The sequence below is a fragment of the Gordionus sp. m RMFG-2023 genome, chromosome 1, assembly GCF_954871325.1.
Source record: "Gordionus sp. m RMFG-2023 chromosome 1, tfGorSpeb1-WG-v2, whole genome shotgun sequence".
Classification (NCBI taxonomy): domain Eukaryota; kingdom Metazoa; phylum Nematomorpha; class Gordioida; order Chordodea; family Parachordodidae; genus Gordionus; species Gordionus sp. m RMFG-2023.
This window is the reverse complement of record NC_088775.1, coordinates 80,348,004-80,368,902: the sequence shown is the minus strand read 5'-3', so window position 1 is coordinate 80,368,902 and position 20,899 is coordinate 80,348,004. Positions and strand designations below refer to the sequence as shown.

At 26.7% G+C, this 20,899-nt stretch overlaps 1 protein-coding gene across 1 annotated transcript; it reads left to right on the top strand.

The window, feature by feature from the left end:
- The first annotated feature begins 3,698 nt into the window (after positions 1-3,698).
- Positions 3,699-20,779, top strand: LOC135930787 (serine/threonine-protein phosphatase 6 regulatory ankyrin repeat subunit B-like). The gene is made up of 28 exons (XM_065467574.1): positions 3,699-3,980; positions 4,523-4,624; positions 4,669-4,767; positions 4,888-5,106; positions 6,759-6,857; positions 6,934-7,035; positions 7,097-7,297; positions 8,432-8,632; positions 9,393-9,494; positions 9,557-9,655; positions 11,151-11,279; positions 11,573-11,701; positions 11,759-11,974; positions 12,560-12,760; positions 13,043-13,243; positions 13,408-13,512; positions 13,563-13,664; positions 15,191-15,445; positions 15,637-15,942; positions 16,099-16,815; positions 16,965-17,151; positions 17,209-17,374; positions 18,441-18,610; positions 18,656-18,879; positions 18,932-19,067; positions 19,147-19,289; positions 19,948-20,052; positions 20,627-20,779. The coding sequence occupies exons 1-28, from the start codon at positions 3,699-3,701 to the stop codon at positions 20,777-20,779; spliced, it is 5,151 nt and encodes a 1,716-aa protein (XP_065323646.1).
- The last annotated feature ends 120 nt before the right edge of the window (positions 20,780-20,899 follow it).

Here is a 20,899-nt window from a genome sequence, read left to right as displayed (position 1 = left end):
ATATCATAATGGCAGTTTTAAAATTATTGTAACCTTTGATTTAAAAAAAATATTTGTATTTAAAATAACTTTCAAAATAAATATCGAAGATTTTATTTTAGTTTATTACAACCAATGACATTATAATAATACCTAGACTGATCGGTGCATTCATTTAAAAGTGTACATCTATGAAAAACAGCTGGGGACGTCATTTTGATTACTCATATCATTATTTAAAATTTTTTAACAAGAGGCCAATTTATTCCTATGTCTGACGCAAAACTTAAAGAATTGCCTGATCATCGAGATAATAAGGAAGCAAGGTTATCAATTTAATGGTAGTTTTTTAACATGAGATAATTACTATATGGGTTATTACCAAAATGGCGGGTCCAGCAGATTTGCATTTCGACGTTTTCAAGCTCTTTATTATGAATGCATCGTCAGTTTAGGTATTATTATATGTCATTGATTACAATATTATCTTTTTTGACTACAAAATTATCATTTTTTTAATTTACTGTCCCCCCAAAAAAATCATAGCATTCTCAGGTATATCGCTGTTGCTTTTCTATTCTTAATTTTTTCTTTCTTGATAGAATTCTTATTTCAAAATGGTTTAAGACTTTTTTTTGGATTGTTTAGGGGTGTTATTTGTTCTACTTTTATAATGAATAAAAAATTGAATAAAAATGATTATTTATTTTTATTATAAAAAAACAAAATATACTAAAACAATGCTCAGATATCGAACTCCCGCCTTTTTCTATTACGACGACTTGGAGTGCAAGTACTGGATCAACGCCTCATACAATAACGCCATATATGGGGCGGACAATTCGGACTCTTTCATTGATAATCTCGAGCACTTAGAAGATTAGAATATCAATAAGCTCAACACCATAATCGATGACGTGGAAAGAGATTGCTAAGTCAGGATTGAGGGCGTCAATGCGGCCTATCTTTATTTCGGTAAGAGTTTTTATTTTATTTTTTTGGCCAATGGAAATGGAAACGAAGGGTCAACCGGGTTTAAAAAATAAATATTATTAAATAACTTGAAGATTAGAATATTTTTTTTACGAAATAGTCTAAGGATGCTAGACGATATTAGCCATAATCACCTATCCTTTGCCAACTTCAAAAAACTGGCTTAGTCAATTTTACCCCCCCCCCCCCCCTTCCCAATATTGTCTCAATCATTTAAGTTAAGACTCAACTTAGAGATTTAAATTATTTTTTTGGACAAAAATCTTGATTTTTAAAAACGATCCTATTAAGGTTATATCTAAAATAATAGTATGTAAGCATGGTGATTAGCTCATAACTGGCAGAAAGTTTTGAACATTACTAAATCTTGATGCTTACATAAATTATTTTGGACTAAAAATCGTTTTTTTTAACAACACTACTTGCCGCGATATTTGAATTGGCCTTAGGATTTTTAGCAAAATCATAAATCAGAAGAAAAATAAATAAAGAAATCTGAAAGGGAAGAACCTTCCTAACATCTATTAAAAAAAATTCTCATTTATAGCAACATTTTTTGAAGATATTTATATAAAAAATTGTTCAACTTTCTTTCAACAGCTCAACAATCCGAAATAGAGAAACAAAAAAAAAGTTGAAATACTAATGATAATATGACCCCATTATTGATCAGGAAAAAAATTCAAAGTATAAATATTTTTTCATTTTATAGATGCGCGAAAAATTTAATTAAAGATCACAATATTCAAGATAATTAATGTCAAGAAACACTGTTAAAAATTGAAATAACTTTAACGGATAAAAACACTGGCGAAAAAAGGACATTTAGCCAACGATTCTATGAATAATTTGGCAGATGTCATTAATTCAAATATGCCACCTAATTAAATTTCTAAATTTTATATAAAGAGATGATCTTCACTCAAACATTTTAATAATAGGATTATATATTATGGTGACTATCCCTTTTTCAATGGCTAAAAATAAAAAAATAGCTTTTCTTAAAAAACTGATCAAATATTATTGAGATTATCTAGGAACCAAGAGAGTAATTGTCATTGTCAATCTTTTCTATTGAAAAAGCAACTAAAAGATATAGAAATTATGTGATTAATTTAACAAATTAAAATAAAAGATAGAACAAAATTTTGAAATATTAAATAAACACATACTAAAATAAATTATCTAAATAATTTATTTTTTAAAAATAGCACTTTTATTGTTTATTTTTTCCATAAGGGCACCAAATATTATCATATTTATTTTGCATAGGCCACTTGATGAGTCAGACCTGATACCTGTAACCCCACAATCTGGGGCCAGTGTCTTCTACACCTCATAAGTCATAAACGATTAACCACCTAAATATTTTTAGCCCCTATCGCCTAAAAAATTACACATATCTCCCAATTTTTGCTCAGTGCTTCGAAAATTAATTTTTGATTCTAACTGAAAGACACTTTACCATTGAAAGAGTAGCCAAAAAATTTTTACTGATAAAATATAATGATAATAAAATTATCATTTTATAACATAACAGTAAATATGTTTTAAATTCTATATATAAGCATGAAAATTAAATATAAATATGCATTAAAAAATTAGACGACTATGAGTACGTCCGTAAAAAAGATATATTTTATTACTTAATAAATGTTAAAAATTATATTTATAGTAAAATTAAAAGATGTATTGCAACAAAATAAGATAAATTAAATATACAAATTATATTAAACTGCAGATTTTTGAGATCATCAAATAGATTGCAAATATAGCAGTGTAATATTTATTTTACTTCATATTTTTTTTGTCAATCTTTTTGTATTCATTTGTAACCAAATTAATAATAAATATTTAACGTTATAAATATCAAAATTAAATGTATCGAATAAAAAAAATTTTATATAAATTTAGCGGATATTTATCCTAGAAAAAAATTGAAGCTTTGACATCAAATCTTGTAAGAATGAAAAGAGCCCAATAATTAAAATAAGCAAATAATTTAAGAAATATAAATTTTACCTACTTTAAAGAACCAAGGGGGGTTTTAATAAAAAAAAAAATTTAAATTACCCATGTAGTAAAATATAAATAATTTGTAATAAATTACTGAATTGGATTATATAAGGGATAATTTTTTGGTTGTATTCATTAATTTATTTAAGTTACAATTCACTAATAAATTCGTGACAAACAATTAATTAGCATCCTTGACAATCCTTTAATTATTTGCAGGGCAGAATGACTAGATTGTACTTAAATATGATTACACTCATTGCCGGTAAAATAACTTATATTTTGGGCAAGTTATTTTTGGGTTAAAACGATGCTCAGATATTGTAATTATTTATTCATGATAATAAAATATTTACGTTTAAATTTATAAGTTATGAATTTATACAGCTCTACATTTAAAAGATATGGTTTAATTTTTTTATAAAACAACTTATAAAATAAAAAAAATCAATATCGGCTTATTATAACTTATTGGTAAATTACCTTTATCTTGATAATATATTGAACTTATTTTTTAAAGCCAGTTTTTATTAAAACTATATAACAGAATGGAAAAAAAATCTATATTAAATAATTAATATCCGATAAAATAAACTTTCATTAAAAAAAAATTTCCCCCAAAAAAATTAATGGGTTAAATATTTAAAATGCGATAAACTCGGAAGAAACTGTCTATTATATTGATTTATTAAGTCATATTAGGGGGCTTGATGGATGCCAGTGGAGAGAAAAGTCAGTATTCTAATATTTTTGACAATTCCTATCCTACACACATTAACAACGACGAAGACGCCCTTGAACCAATTTATATAAATCTGTCGAATAATATTGTATCCTGGATAGAATCATCCAAACGATCCGATTGGAATGTGGTGGACAATGCTCTAAGAAACGTACTATCCATGTTTAGGAAAATTAATCCGAATATCATGCACGATACAGAAATTACGAAAAATATTAAAATTCAGGAAATATTAAGCATCAGTGATAAGGTATTATTTTAAATAAAAATTTTATTTTCCCATATATCAATTTTTATTTTTGAATAGTGTACCGTGCGTTCCTTTTTTCACAAGGTAACGAATAACGGTAACGTGTTCTTTTTCAGACGTAACGAGTAACGTGTTTATTTTTTGAAGTAACGTTTACAGAACTAGTCTTTATTATATAACTAAATTGAAAGTTTTCTTTCATGATTTTTGTTTCTTCCGATAATAAATTATCCAATATAATTCTTTATATAATTTAAATAATAATATCTAACATGAAATAACTGCTATATTAATTCTAAATATTTTTGCTTAATATGAAATATTAAAAGTGATAAAATGATATATATTTGGGTAATTTTGGGTTTGTTGAAATCAAAAACATCAAGCCCTTCTTTTAATATTAATAGAGAAAGCATTTTGCCGTTGCTAAAGGCTACTCTATGTTGGAAAATGTAAATTATGTGACTAAAAAGCCAAATTCTTCTCTTCTCTTCTTAAAATTGAAGTTAATAATATTAAATATTGATGCATATTTTTATAAGGTCACCAAGCAAACTTTATTTCATTTAGCTTTGCGGGATGTGAAAATAAACATAATTAAGATTTTAGTGGCTTTGGGCGCTGACGTTAATCAACCCGATAAAGTAAATTAGCTTTCTTTTAAATAAATATATTGCTAAACTTTTAGGAAAATTTAAGACCCTTACATTATGCCGCAATTCATTGTAAAGATGACATAATCAAACTCTTGTTATCCAAAAACGCTGATGCTACAATAAAAGGAGGGGTAATTTATAATAACATATTATATTTGTATATTTAAATTATTTGGAATATTTATTACAATAAAAAAAGATTTCTAAATGTATTAATATATAATAATCTTTTGCCCTAAATTTTTGAAAAGCCATTACAAAGACTTCCTTTGCATTTCGCTTGCTGTAGAAATATTGGTGCTCAGACTTTAGTAAACTCTTTAGTAAAAGTTTCCGGCCAAAGTTGTAGAATCGAACCAGACTTAGAAGATTGCATTCCAATCTATTTAGCTACTGAATTAGGAAACATTGTTGTATGCAAAGATCTTTTATCGATTCAAGCAAAATCTCAATGTAATTATGCCAAAAAAGTACCTCATATTTTTCAAAAATATTATTTATAAATATTATATTATAACTTGTATAAATTAAATTTTTGACAAATTCCATCTTTAATGAAATGACAATTTTTTTAAAAATTTTTATTTGTCCAAGCCTATTAAGATTCGCTTAAATTTTTAAAATCTCTCTAAGCTGATAAATGGGAAAAAACCTTTTTTGGAAAATTTCTATCTTAAACTATATATTACATTTTTAAGAATGTCTTCATGACAGTTCGATGTGGGGAATATTTTTTAATTCATAACAGGTATTAGGTTTGTAGGGCAGGATCCAAAAATTCAGAACCAGCAGGCGATTTCGCAGCAAAAATAATTATGAATAAATATACTCCATGTAAATTTTATATTTTGATCTAGCAAAAATATTAATGTGAATTTAAAATGGATAAAATAAAAGGCGATATTATATAGGGTTGACAATTCCTAACTCCCTCTTCCTCCAGAAAAATTTCTAGAATTTCTAGAGGAAACTTTAAAATTTTTTAATAAAACTTAGGAAAAAATAATCCTTGAAATCAAGGAATTTATAGTTAGCGATAACTTTTTTAAATATGGATATGATCATCATGATTGGCTTTATTACTATGCATTAATATGGTTTAAATAGAAAACTAGGTTTAAAATCCTCTTGGGAAGTTATTCTTTATCATTACATTTCTTCGTGAAACATTAACGCGAATGCATTACCTTAAAAAAGATTACCGCCGCCGATGCATTTTACATACCATGAATCTGTTACTTGTAAAATTAAGCCTTTGGGATATGGTATCTAAATTATTTATTTAACAAGAAAGAGAGACTTTCTTATATACCAATTTACTTTCATTTTAACAAGAAAACATATTAACATTTTTATATCGATAATTGACTTTTTTATATCATTAATTGATTTACTTTTCATACAAAAAAAGATCTTGTTATAATCTAAATTAATCATTTTCTTTCAATTTATGTTAATGGAATTTTAACGTTGATTTAATAAAGATACTTCTGATATTCTTAATTCTGAGCTAATTCCTACAAAAACGCATTTTATAGGAATGTATTACATTGAATTTCGTATTTAATATTAGATGCATTTCTATCCATGAAATTAAACTAATCACTTATAGGTCCGAAATAGGGCAAAAGGCTTGATGTGGTTAGAAAAGATATCTATGATTAGGGTCAATTACTAATAAATACAATTTTAAGAAGGTGATATTATACGGGAGCTCCCTATTTAAAAAAAAACAAGTTGCGCGCAGTTCAAATATTGATTTGATTTTATCAAAAATAAAACAATTATTTAAAAAGAATGGATGTTTATTATACTGTCATATAAATAAATAACCTTCTTTTTATTTTACCCAAATAATAATTTATATTTTTCCCCTTACCAATTCAAATTAAGTTGCTTATCACAAAATAGAAATAATGGTTTGGCTTGTTTTTGAATTAATTTATTTTACGAATATAATTTCCCCTAATTTATCTGTTGTAATGTATTTGCTGTTACGGTTACGTTATGGCAGTCCGCGTGAATGCATTTCGCAAAATGTAGCACAGGTTCTGTTTTTATATTATAATATTTTATCATTTGTCTTATTATATCAGTGATTATATTACATTATCAAATTTAGAACACCGGTGATACAATTTTGCATTTAGCCTGCAGGAAAAGGGACGCCACATTGATAAAAATATTTTTAGACGCCGGTGCACAAATTGATATGCAAAATGTAAGGATTCATTTTAAAAAAAAATTAATAGGATACCAAATATATATATATTTTTTTAAAAATATATATTATTTAGAGAGAGGGACATACTCCACTTCATATATCGGCATGGGAAGGAGACCAACAAGCTATCACCTTGTTTTACAATTACAAAGCAAATCCAAATATTTTTGACAAAGTATAATAATCTCAAAATAAATTTGATTCATAATTTAAAATATTTTTTTGGGGGGTTTTAGTTGGATAGAACGCCGATTCATATCGCGACCGAAAGAGGTTATACATCAATAGTAGATTTTTTGATAGACAAATTCCAAGCCTCTTTGACAGCTAGAACCGAAGATGGAAGTACGCTTGTACACATAGCTTCTCTAAGTGGTCATCCAGACACAGCTCAACTCTTTTTGAAAAAAGGTGTTCCCCTTATGATGCCTAACAAAGTAAAATAGTTTAAAAATTTGTGTTAAATCTCATTTAAATTTCTATTAAGAATTGCCATATTAATTAGGATAAAAATAAGATATGTAATTCAGAGAGGAAAAACCAATAATCTCCTGCAGAGTGATGTAATTCTATATATCTATATATACTTTTAAGATTTTCGATAAAATTATTTTTATAAATTTACACGTAAAATATTTTAAATAGCGGTATATATTTTAAATATTTATCTTATTTCCTATTATCATTTTTTAGGTTTAATCCTCTAAACCATTATATACATAATTTTTTCCCCCCTCATAAACTAGTTCGCATGGTGGAAAAATTGTATTGTTAAAAAAATTTTTTTAACTTGAATATTTTATTTGTAATTTTCTTAAAATTTTAAAATTTTATTAGAAAATTTCAATTTAAAACTCAACAAATACTAATTTAAAGACTATTGTTTGGAAATTATGATTTATATTTTAATATTTTAGTATATATTTGTCGTATTGGGATAAAGAATCCATGATGATTCCAAATTTCTTAATTTTATTTAGAGTAATTTCTTAATTTGGAAAGTATAATTTGACTGGAAACGTATTCCAGAATATGTAGAGTAACTACTTAAATTTTAGATAAATTCTACCATTATATATTATTTATATTTCTCAATTTATATGAATCTACTTAAAAATGAAGATAATTTAAGTATAATTTAAAAGTTAATTGGCGGTGTTGGTTGCTGTATACAGGAGAAAAGTGTTTTTGACATTTTAACTTAAAATTTTGAAAAATGCACATAAACAAATGGTTGAAGAACTCTTACTTGACCAATTTTAAATAGGATTAATACGAAATAAAATTTATAGAATTAGAGATGAGACAAAGCTTCCCCCAGGTGCTCAATTATAATGAACAGGATGGTTCTTATTCATAACATTAATTATTTAAATAATATCATATGAAATTATGATATATATTTTTTTGCTTCATATCTCTTAATTCTAATTGAAATTTTATTTTGCTAACTTCCCGTTGTAACCTGGATATGAGTCTGCGATCTAAGCAGCGTATAACTCATTATACATATCTAATAAGTCTTTTGTAAATTTTTATTTATAACATACTAATGTTAAATTCATTATTAGAGTGGTGCAATATCCCTTCATTCGGCAGCTAGAAGAGGTCATAATTCGATGGTAAAATTGTTATTAGACAATGGAGCTAAGGTGGATGCGATGACCAATGATAGATATACCTCTTTACATATAGCTGTTATATATTGCAAACCTGATGTTGTTTTAACTTTGTTGGGGTATAGCGCCAATGTAAATATGAAAGGAGGCCCAGTAAATCAAACTGAAAATTTTGTTTTTTATTTACTATAGATATTATTCCAACTGAATATTTCAGGGATTCAAATTATGTTTTAAATAAGACTTTAGAAAATATTAATTTCAAAATAAAATGAAATATTTTCAAACAAATTTATTTTAAACAATAACTAATAATTAGACCTATACAGTATTCAGTTAATAATTTAACAATACTTTTTAAATATCTGGATATATGTCGACAATTATATTAACAGTATATAAATATTAATTTTTGAGTTCAACAATTTATAATCTTGTTTATAACATTAACAGGAAATTCGCTGCTTTTTTGTAATTTTTCGTATTCCTTAATATTTTCCCTAAAATTTTATCAATCTTTAATTAAAGTGATACTTTTGTTTGATATCAATTTATAATATTACGACTAAATGTTAGATTTAAAATAATTTATGAACTTTTAAAAAAAAACTTTTCCCCTTTGCTTAATTTAATTTGGTATTATCAATCATAATTGTCTATGTTATATAATATTTATGGTCTAAATTTAAAATTTAAGAAAAATTACTTATATTTTTTATGTTTTAATGTAATATATACTTCAACTCAATTAATATGCGGTATATCACAATAAAGATAAAGGTATAATTATAAAGTATTTATATGTCATTTATTAAGTTTTGTTGTTTGGAAAAAAAAATATCTTATAATATTATATTACAATACGACAAAGTGCATTTGGCATTATTATAATCATTAATTATTATATATACAGGATATGGAAACGCCTTTGCATATTGCTGCAAGAGTTAGTGAGGGTGAAAGGTCCGCCGACATCTTAATTAAAAGTGGTGCGAATGTTAATGCTACACAGATAGTACGTATCCGCCACTTTAGTAGTATAATTATTTTTCTCTTTAAACAAACAAAAATTTAAAGAATGGTGAAACTGCTTTACACATAGCTGCTAAATTTGGTAACTCGCGCATGATAAATGTCTTGATTGCCGAAAAAGCCAACCCGTTCGCTGTATCAAAGGTTTGTTTCAATATTATTTTTATTTTATTGATTTTTTAAAATTTTCAATTCTTTCCATACATTACATATATACATATATATCTAACTAATATTATAGTAACTTCATTACGTAGAGGCTGTTGTGGTCTCGAAACCGGTTAAAATTTTTAGAGATCCCCTCATAAAAATATTCAAGAAAATAAATCTCCTTTTAGATTTTGAGCACTCATTGAGTCTCGGTCAACTGAAAAATCTTGTGTCACTATATATAATATATATATATATAAACTAGCGATGCAAGAGGTGGAACTACGAAGAGGGTATTAAGAAATTGTTCTTTTTCTTAAAATTTACGTTCAATGGTAAGAAAATACAATTTGAAGAAAAAAGTTAGGGTATTGATTTTTTTCGAGTTACCTTTTCCAAGTATTATAAAATATTTTGTATAATTTTTCATATTTTTCTTCTTAAAATTTATTTCTATTATAGTTAATTTATATGTCTTTGTTAAATAATGTATATAAATAATCTTAATAGATATTACGATATCATTCACTAATGATATACACATATTTAAGATTCAATAGAAATACAAAATTACTAAGGAACTAAAAATATTAAAAAATTGAAAACTTTTCCTGTAAAAATATTTCAATTACCGCAAAATCTAGAAGGAAAAAAATTATACAAGTTACAAGATGGAAAATGATATTTCGCTTCTGTCGTAAATTGGTTTTTTTATGTGTTCTTTAAAAATATTTAAAATTATTTTTTGGAGTGGAGTTCATGGTTCAAAGATTAGATACCTTCTATTGCCTTTTAATAAAGTTTGAGCGCTGTTAAGTAAATTCGATTATGTTTAGATAAGAAAAATTATCCATTTTTTTAAATCATTTTTGATCCTCCTCTCCCCTGTTTTGAAATCCGTAAGTAAGTATGACACCAACTCAGAGATCCCTATTTATACATTTAATATTAAATAATTTAGTTGAAAATATGTAACTTGGGGGAAGGGGGAGGTAAGTAGCAAGCAAATATATAACGTTACATTAAATTTATTTAATAATAATCTCAAATACATTGGGAACCATTTTGATTGGTATGAAATAAATATACTTAATAGATTTTACTGCTTTTAATAGATTTTTTTTAAAATAAAAATAGTAAATATATATTTTTTAAATGCGTTTGTATGTGATCGTGCAAAGTCAAAATTTTATTTGAAAAAAATTTATTTATTATTGAAATTAACGAAATCGTGTTTAGAAGTATAAGGTTTAAATGCGAGAATCATTTTCTTTTGAATTATTTTTTTTGACTTTGAACTCTTTAAAAATTAGTCTATATTTTAAAACCAATAGTAAATAAGATGTTTGGTGATATATTATTTTTTTTTATAAAATTCATAATTATTTCTTAACTGCACATTCTTTGTTAATGGTAGTGCGCGTTCAAATCCAGGAAAAAAAAATAAAGAAATTCAATAAAAATTTGTATTTCATTACACGATTATTAGCAACTCGAAACCCCTCTTCATATCGCCGTAAGGTATTGCTTTTTAATGATCGTCACACTCCTTCTTAATTACGTAGAGAAAGATCATGGGAAAAAAGCAGTGACCGATTACGTAAATCAAGCGAATCATGTAATAATATTATATCTCATAAAACAATCCTTTTCAAAAATAAAAGAATATATATAAATTTTTAAAACCTTAAACTTTTATCTTCTAGTTCTAATTATGCCTTTAGTAAAAATTTTTTTAAATTTATTAGAATTAATTTTGAATCATTTTTTAAAAGACATTACAAATCGCCATCATAAATTAAATATCCGTTTAATTTGAGTGTAACCATGCCATGTACATAATTTTTCTTTTAATAAAACTGTCTAAAATAGTGAATAAGTTTTTAATTAATTTTTTTTATTATATGGCAGGACGGAGAGACGTCCGTTCATTTGGCTGCTAGTCTAACCAAAAAAAACGCTCACAGTAAATTCGAAGAAGTTGAAATGATGCGTATTTTGCTCAATTATTCGGGAGATTTAAAAAAATTATCACTCAAAGTTAATAATTTATATAATAAATTTTAGAAAAGAAAATTCATCCCATAAAAAAAATAGTTACACGAAACACCTTTACATTATTGTGCCAAAGCCGGTGACGAAAGAATTTTACAATTGATGTTACAAATGGCACCTAAGGGAAAATTGCTAAATATTGTAAATCAAGAAGATATTAATAGTTGGACACCCTTATTAGTCGCATCTGAGTCTGGAAACATTGAAATCGTCAAATTGCTCCTTCAAAATCACGCCAGAGTAGATATATTTGATGAGGTTTATCCATGAACTAATTTAGTATTTATTATAATAAATATACACTTGTATTGTTTTAATGTTAATCCCGAACTCAACAGTTTAAAAAATCAACTTTATTACCCTTTTTTAAGTAAATATTTATAAGAAGTAAAACACCTTAAGTTAAAAAAAATCGAATAAATGGCATAGGACCCAATAAATCTTAAGTTCAAATAAATATAGCCTCAGAAGTTAAATTTTTTTTATAAATTTTAGACCTTTTTTTTATTTGACTAATTGCTTTAATACTTTAATATGGAAAAAATATTGGTATAAAATCCACGTGGCTAAATTTGAGATTCTATATATAGTGTTTCTTTTTTCAAAAGTAGCAAGTTACATTCAAAAGTTACTTTAACCAAAATGTGAAGAGTTACCTTATTTGAATTGTAACTAGTTACTTTAGCTCATCTCCGAATTAAGTTATGTTCAATTTTATTTTAACCACTTTACCTTGATACTTAGCTAATCACAAAAAAATTTTCATTAACATTGCCAGTAATTTATAATATCTATTACCGTAAGCGAAAGGCATTATTATTCTTAAAATATCTATTATTGAAGCAAGGAAAGGCAGCATTGCATTTGGCTTGCGAGAATGGTCATTCGGATGTAGTCGATGAGTTGATGGCTAATAAGGCTTACGTTAATATCAAATCAAAATTAGGTATAACACCATTACATTTGGCCGCATTGAACGGGTATGATCAATTATGTGCGACACTTATTAAAAAGTATGGCGCCAGTATCATGTCATTTTCACTGGTGAGACTAATTTAATTATTTTTTTTATAAGAAAATTGATAATTTGCATTTAAATATATTTTTCATCGAAAAATAATATTTACATATCAGAAATCACTTAAATGTGGCTTTCCTTATGATATAATATATTTTAATCAGATAGTATAATCAAGTTTGAGCTCCTGGTATAGGGGTATTATAATTTAATTTTTCGGTTCAAATTGTCTATTTTATTATAAATCTTATTATACAAAAATTTATTTTCAGCTATATAATTAATTTTTTATATCATCTCACATCTAGAACAAAAAAACACCATTACATCTAGCTGCACAGGCTGGGCAAGTTGCGGTGTGCGATGAATTATTAAAACTAGGAGGTAGACCTAATTTATTTGATACTACTGGTCACGCACCTATTCATTTAGCGGCAGAAAATAATCATCCTAATGTTGTTAAACTATTTTTGCTTAACAAGCCGATTTTAGTAAAATTAGCCACTCAAGTACATAATAATCAGCTTTATTTTTTAAAATATATTCACTATTTTATATTTCATAATAATCAAAATCAAAATCTACACAAAATTAATAATATTATCGGTGAAAACATTAGGATATGGTGAGAATATAAATATTTTTAATGCTAATCTAAAAAACCATATTTCAGGCAGGAAATACATGTGCTCACATAGCTGCTATTAAAGGTAGCATAGATGTCATAAGAGAATTGATGAAATTTGACTTAAAAGTTGTAACCGAGTACCGAAATAAGGTAATACACTTTACCCATTTTTTTTATTATATTTAGATATTTTATTGAAGGATACATTATCAACTCCTTTGCACTTAGCCGCTGAAGGGGGGCACATAGCTATAATTAAATTACTAATAGAAGCTGGCGCATCTCCCAAGGAAGAAAATAAAGTGATGGCTAAACTATATAAGCTTAACACAACTATTCATATAATGTTATTATAAAAAGTTCTAGATGTGCCAACTCGTAAATCCAAATTTTTCGCAGTCGAGGGGTGGGGGGTGTGTTAAAATATTTAAAAGTAGTATTATAACTACAATAACTAAATTCTAGCCCAACAAGTCGGCCCTAAATTCTGTTTCGTCGGACCTAAAGAAAACTTTAAAAATTTGACCTGCGTTAGCTCGGAAATAAATTTTTAGGAAAGCGGGGTTGGCCTCTTTATAAATTAATAAAATATGTAGTGCTGGGTTTATAATAGTAAAGATTTCGGGCAGAGTCTGGTTTGGGTTAAAAAACTGAATGTGCAGACCTCTGGCTTATGAATATAAATAGGTAAGGGGCAAAAATAAGGGTCACGTGAATCTAATTATTTTTACTACTAAAATAGGGGGGGTTCATTTAAATTTTTCATAAATTTTTAATGACATTCGGCCTGGCCTGAGTTTACTAGGATTAATCTATGAGATTAGTTGTGTTGGATCAATATAAGAGCCCTTTATATTGAAAATAATAATGGTATAGCCGGGTAGAAAGATATATTTAAAACATAGAGTTAGGTATTATATTTAGAATTTAAAAAAAAATATGAATAAGATTGTTTATAGAATATTAATAAAATTTGGAATTTGGACTCTCACGTTACTAAAAAAAACTATCTGACTATTTTTATTTCGCGGAGCGAAAAAGCTTGAGCATATTTACTTTCTTTACATTATATTAAATAAAATAAAAGAGAATTTTAATTAATTATATAGAAAAGAATAGTTTTTTATAAATTAATCCTCAAGAGGTAAGATGATGTGGAGGAAAACGCAGGTGGAAAGGTGGGATATAGCTTACTCTTATTATATCATTCAAATATTTATATTAATTTCCGATATTTTAAAGAGTTATTTAATTAACACATATATACTAGATATGAAGGTTTATTATAAGAATTTTGTAAAAGAAGCTAAATATTCATATTTCTTATTTTTTACTATATAAATATACCTGAAACTGTTAGGATTATAAATTTTATTTAACTTGTTTTTAAATAATAAATTTTTTTTAGGAATTATATAAAATATATGTTTCTGCCTCCAAAAAATATTTAATTTTAAAAACTATTCTATAGAATAGCATATATATTTGTAGAAATATGATGTCTTTTTTTAAAAAAAAAGGCTACCGAAAAAGCCAGGTCAGAATATCTCTAAATTTAGTAATTTAAAATCTCTGATATGCAACTATACCCCACAAATATGTTTAAGTTTCATATATCCACTAGCTTTTGGGATTTACAAGTTTTACCCCTGATTTGTAAATATAATAAATTCAACTTTATAATAATATCTTCAGTAGCAATATCAAAGAGTGGATAATATCAACATTTTTATAATAGCTTATTCATTTTCAACAAAATTATCTATCAAAATATAAAGGTTTTTCGAGGAAAATTTTTAAATATTTTTTTAAAAAATAAATATTGAAGGACGGTTATACCCCTCTACATTTAGCGGCAAAATACGGCCGCACTCAGGTTCTCCAAACTTTAACAAGTTATTCCCCTTCTGTATTGATGCTGGTGAGCTCAACGTCAGGATTAAATCCTCTTCACGTTGCTGCTAAATCAGGAAACGCTGATTTTGTAAGAGAAATGTTGGAAAAAGTGCCTGCAACGGTCAAATCTGAATTAACTCCTGAAATCGCTAAACATAACAAATCTGTCACCAAGGATAAAATCGATGTGAATAAATTTTATAAAATTTACATTTATTATAAATAATGCTTTTGAAATAACAAAAAATATGTAATTTATATTTTATTGAAAAAGCTAAATATTAAGTAAACAAAAGCTAGAATTAAATTATAGTTTTGATAAATAATTATTTTATCATGTTTATTAATTATAAAACATAATTTCCATTTTTTTTAAAGTTTGGCCTAACTCCTTTGCATTTTGCCGCTGAATATGGACATGAAAATATAGTCCGACTTTTGCTAAATTCCAAAGGTGTTAAAGTAGACACTCCAACTATTTTATACGGCTACATCCCTCTGCATTTTGCTGCTATCGGTGGCCATACCAGCGTAGCCAGTATATTATTGTCAAAGTCTTCCGATCAGCTACATATAAAAGATAAATTAGGTCGTACACCGTTGCACGTAGCAGCTTCAAAGGGTCAAAACGAGATGATAGCCTTACTTATTAGCCAAGGGTCCGATATAGATATTATTGATTTTGTAAATCAGAATAAATTTTTAAAATTCTCTCCATCTTATAAGAATATGTGTTTAATGAATTTAATGAAATTTTATTATATTTCAATAGCACACATAGTTTATAAATGCTATTTAATTGAAATATTTTTTAATTTAAAAATTGTTTCAAATTTTAAGAACAAGTGGACACCATTGCATTATGCAGCTGCTTCCGGGTTTCTCTCAGTAGCTCGTCGTTTGGTTCTAAGCAATGCAGCTCCAATGGCCGTTAATAATCAGGGAGATATTCCACTAGCTTTAGCTCTGGCTAACAATCATATGCCCGTATTTAGCTTTCTCGTCAAACAGGAACATCCCGTTTTCGAATTACTCGATAGTAATCATCGCAAGTTCGTTTTCAATATGATGGTCTGTGGTCGTTTGCACTCTAATCGTAACATAGACGAATATGTACTGAACTCTCCGGCCCCTTTAGAGGTGGCTTCTATAATGGCGGAAAGATTTTTCGCGGCGGCTAATCGGGAAAAAGAACGCGCTTCTGAACTTTTGGCGGCGGCCAGACATTGCGAGACAATGGCTTATGAGCTGTTGTCCTTGGCTGTAGAAGTAGCACCTGGGAGTACTCAGAATGCTACCAATTCTATCTTGCGAGCTTCCGATCATACAGGAACTTTTCAATTTATACAGACTTTGCTTAGAAGTGGTGATCTTAAGACGCTTGTCTCTCATCCCGCTGTACAAATATGGCTGTCACAAGTGTGGGTTGGAACGTTGAATTCTTGGAAACCTTATAAATTTTTGGTATTGTTTATGTTAATGTTATTTCTTTCGCCTCTGTGGATTGCCATGAGTTTACCATTTTGTCATGGGTACAATCGTAATCCAATAATTAAAGTAATTTTGATATTATTTTTACAAAATATTTATCTAAATTTTATTATACATTTTATAGATTTCAACATTAGGCAAATTCATAAACTACTTTATCAATATATATTAATTTGTAATGTATTGTATATATTTATTTAAAATCTATAATATAGTTTCTGTGTTACTTGGTATCTCACTTCATATTTACTCTACTATTAATAACGGAGACTGCCATCCCTATATATCCTGTATATAAATCAATTTCACTCATACCTCATTGGAACGAATGGATACTATTATTATGGATAATAGGAAATTTTATACAAGAAATATTTGCCCGAAGCAAACCTAGAGGAATAGGTTAAAATTAGTTTACTTATCATAACTATGCAATTAAATGTTACAATAACTTAAAAGGATGGATACGTATATTAGTTTTAATAGTATGCGCAATGGCAATAATCGTTCACTTCAATGGAGTATTTTTTATAGGGAGAAGTCGACTGATTGTTTTATACACTCGAAATCAATTATTCTCAATCGCATTAGTCATGACCTTGGTACAATTTTTGGAATTTTTAAGGTCTTTATCAATTAAATACTAAAATTATATCTATTTCATTAAAATAATCAAATTTTTTTTTAAAATTCAATCGATGATTAACCAAAATATTTTTTTTAGCTAATAACATTAAATTATTATTAGAAAGAAGAGAACAAAAATCATATGGACAATTTTTTTTTAATATTTACGTTTTTTATTTTTAACCGTGTTTTAAAGCAAGTTTGTTTTTTTAATATTTAAGTTAGTGTAAAATTTATAAAGTTTTTGATTATAAATCTGTTTTATTTTATCTAAACTTTTATAGTATATGGTAAGGATTCTGTATAATTTAAAAACTGTTCATTTCGTAAAAAATGCCCTATTAATTTATTAACGTTCATTTAGATAATCTCATTGCTAGAATAAATCAAAATCTTTATTATTAATTTTTTAGAAGAATTAATTAAATGCACAGTTTTTAAAAATTATTTTTCTAGTTTTTTAATCAAAGCGCGCAGTTTTTCTAAAATTATTTTCCAAATTTTTAATTCGATTTTTTAATTAAAGTGCGTAGTTTTTTTCATACTAGATTTTTATAGTTTTGTAAGATATTTTAATGTCCAATTCGAACTATTAATATTATAGTATAGTAAGTTGTTTTCAAGCCTCAATTTGGAGCAATTTTTTTCTGAATCCTCTCTTCTCAAAGAAGGTATCTCAAGGAAAGAGAAATGAGTTGAAGTTTAGGCATATATATTGATTAGGATTATTGATTATTTTAAAAATGAGCGTTAAATATATTTTAATTGGTAGATTTTTGTTTTTTTTTTAAAAAAAAACTATGAAATAATTTTTAAAAAACTGAGCAATCAATTATAAAACTGTAAGGGTGAGTCCAAAGCAAAAAAAATTTTTAAAAAAAATAAATAATTCTGACATTTATACAGTATGCGGACTAAACTCAATTTTTGTAAATTTCAATAATAAATTTACTTTTTTAAAATAAAATTTTGACTTGACCAATTATTTTAAAACTTCGCATTTGAATATTTTTACTGCACATTTAAAGTAACACCATATTATTATATAATAAATACGTTATTAGCTTCGATAATTTATTTGGACCATGGGCCATAATAATAAGAGATCTAATGAAAGACATGGCCAGATTTTTGGTAGTCTTGCTATTGTTCTTAGCAGGATTTTCTTTTACCGTCACTACCATATATTTACCAATGATGCCTTTAACCGTTAGAAATAACACAGTAGGAGAAGGTAGATTTAATTTTATATAAATTCTGACTTCGTTTTTTTTCAAAGAAATTTCCGGAACTGTTCTTTTAAATCCCTTGGAATCATTCGAGCTTCTTTTTTTTGCTCTTTTTGGCTTAGTTTCTCCTGATATGCTACCAGTATTAAATCAAACTCCTGGTTATAGTGGCATTTGGGTTAAATTTGTATTTGGTGTCTTCCTGATGGTCACCTTTATCGTTTTAATAAATCTTCTCATTGCTATGATGAGTGATACATACCAAAGGATCCAGGTATAGATATATTAAAAAATTTTGACATTTTTTGCTCCAAATAACTGCTTAGGCGGAATCTGATTTAGAATGGAAATTTGGGAGAGCGCAATTAATAATTAATATGGAAAGACAACCACCTGCGCCTTCTCCTATCAATATTTTTACAAAAATCTGGACATATATGCGACTTTTTTCTCTATACGGAAGTAAAAAATGATAAATAATATTATGATGAATTAAATTCTTTTATTCAGGGATTTATTAATGTTTTTATATTTTTTAAAGCTAAGATATTCTCGCTGAAAAAAGAAGAGGTTTTGAATGAAGAAGAAAGATTGGAAAATAGAGTGGCTAGTAATAAGTCCTTACAAGCTCTAGGGGACTCGTCGTTGCAATTAATGACTGGCTTTATAACCAGACAGAGATCGGTTAATACTATTTTCATAATATGGATTATCATTTTTTCTTATAATGCTGAAAAGTAGTGTTGTGTCACAAATTAAACTGGTCCTAAAGGTTCAAATTTGTTAAGAGAGTTTAATCGTAAAACAAGATTCGCGTTAATAAAATTCATTATTTGCAATGTTTCGAGATAGGTGGGGTTCAATTAAATCCTTCTAATGAATTGAGTTGTTTGGCTCCGGCTTATTAGCAACCCTATTACAAAGTAACGTAATATAAAGTAACATCTTTTGCAATGGTAACGTTCGATTTTTAAAATATATCTTATATAATTGAATCTTCATACGGGATTACTATTATACAATATAATATAAGATAGAAATGTAAATAATAGTTCTGAATACAGACATTAAATGCACCTTTATTTGCCAAAGTAATTGTATAACATGCATTCACAGTTAGCGCGAATTCACAAGAAGACAAAATATCATATATATATAAAAATTTTACATTCATTTTTGTATACTTCAACGACGCAAATTAAGTCGCGCAAACTGTGAACGCAGTTTAGCGTTTTACTTTTTTAGATTAACGTTTTTAGCACCATTTTTTATTAAAGAAAAAATAAATAATATTTTTCTTAATTTAATCATGATCATCTCACGCATAACTATAAATTTATAGATTACATCGGAACAAGGACTTATTAGGAGAGATCCCTTAATGACTCAACCAATTAAAGATGTGGTGGATTGGAAAAAAGTTGGAGATAAGTATTTAGAAATGCAGGTAAATTCATATTAATTTCCATACTTGTCATTTTAAATTAATTCAAAAACTAAAAATATACTAAATTCATTTAAAATAAGATGATAGTTTAAAACCAAATATTTTGTTAATAAATTTACATTACTAGATGCATCAATGCCACTAAATCGACTATCTATTTATTTTTTAAATTAAACTAATTTAGATCTCTTTTCATCATTGTATCTAATTCTTATTAAACAGAGATATATTTATAATTATAAGTTAAACTATACTAATTTTTTTAAGATAATCACTAATTCAAATATTTCAGGAAAAAACAATTAAACATCATATGATCGGGCCTATTTCCTTTTGCTTTTTAAATATCTTCGATGAAGTTTTAATAGCCAAAGAATGACACTTCCATTCCATTTGACTTAATTTTTCCAAATATTTATTTTATATATCTCGTTTAAATATAATATCCTAACAACTCTTTTGCTGCACATTTTTAGGATTTGTTTTATATACTTGTCTTGTTGGTATTAAGGTACATTCTTAAGCTTATGTAAAACTTACACACATTTAAAACATAAAATAATGTTAACACTAGGGAATAGAAATGGACAATAGTTCTGATAAATTCAATATTGACGAGCCTATTGTGAAAAAAAATGTAAACATTCGTAGACTCGCCCAAACTGTGGAGCTCGCTAAAGAAATACAATCCGCTGAAAGGCCTCATTCATCGGCTTCACAGACTTAACTTAATAATTCAACCGAAACTAATTCAATTTGTAAACCTAAAATATTTTCGATAATTAGGGCTCTGAGAGAAGAATAATAAACATTTTAAAGAACCTATTATTAATAGATTATTCAGTTT

Coding starts and splice junctions, on each gene's coding strand:
- LOC135930787 (XM_065467574.1), top strand. CDS start 3,699: ATGGATGCCAGTGGAGAGAAAAGTCAGTATTCTAATATTTTTGACAAT. Junction 11,280..11,572: donor ACGTAAATCAAGCGAATCAT/GTAATAATATTA, acceptor ATTATATGGCAG/GACGGAGAGACGTCCGTTCA. Junction 17,152..17,208: donor AAGCAAACCTAGAGGAATAG/GTTAAAATTAGT, acceptor ATAACTTAAAAG/GATGGATACGTATATTAGTT.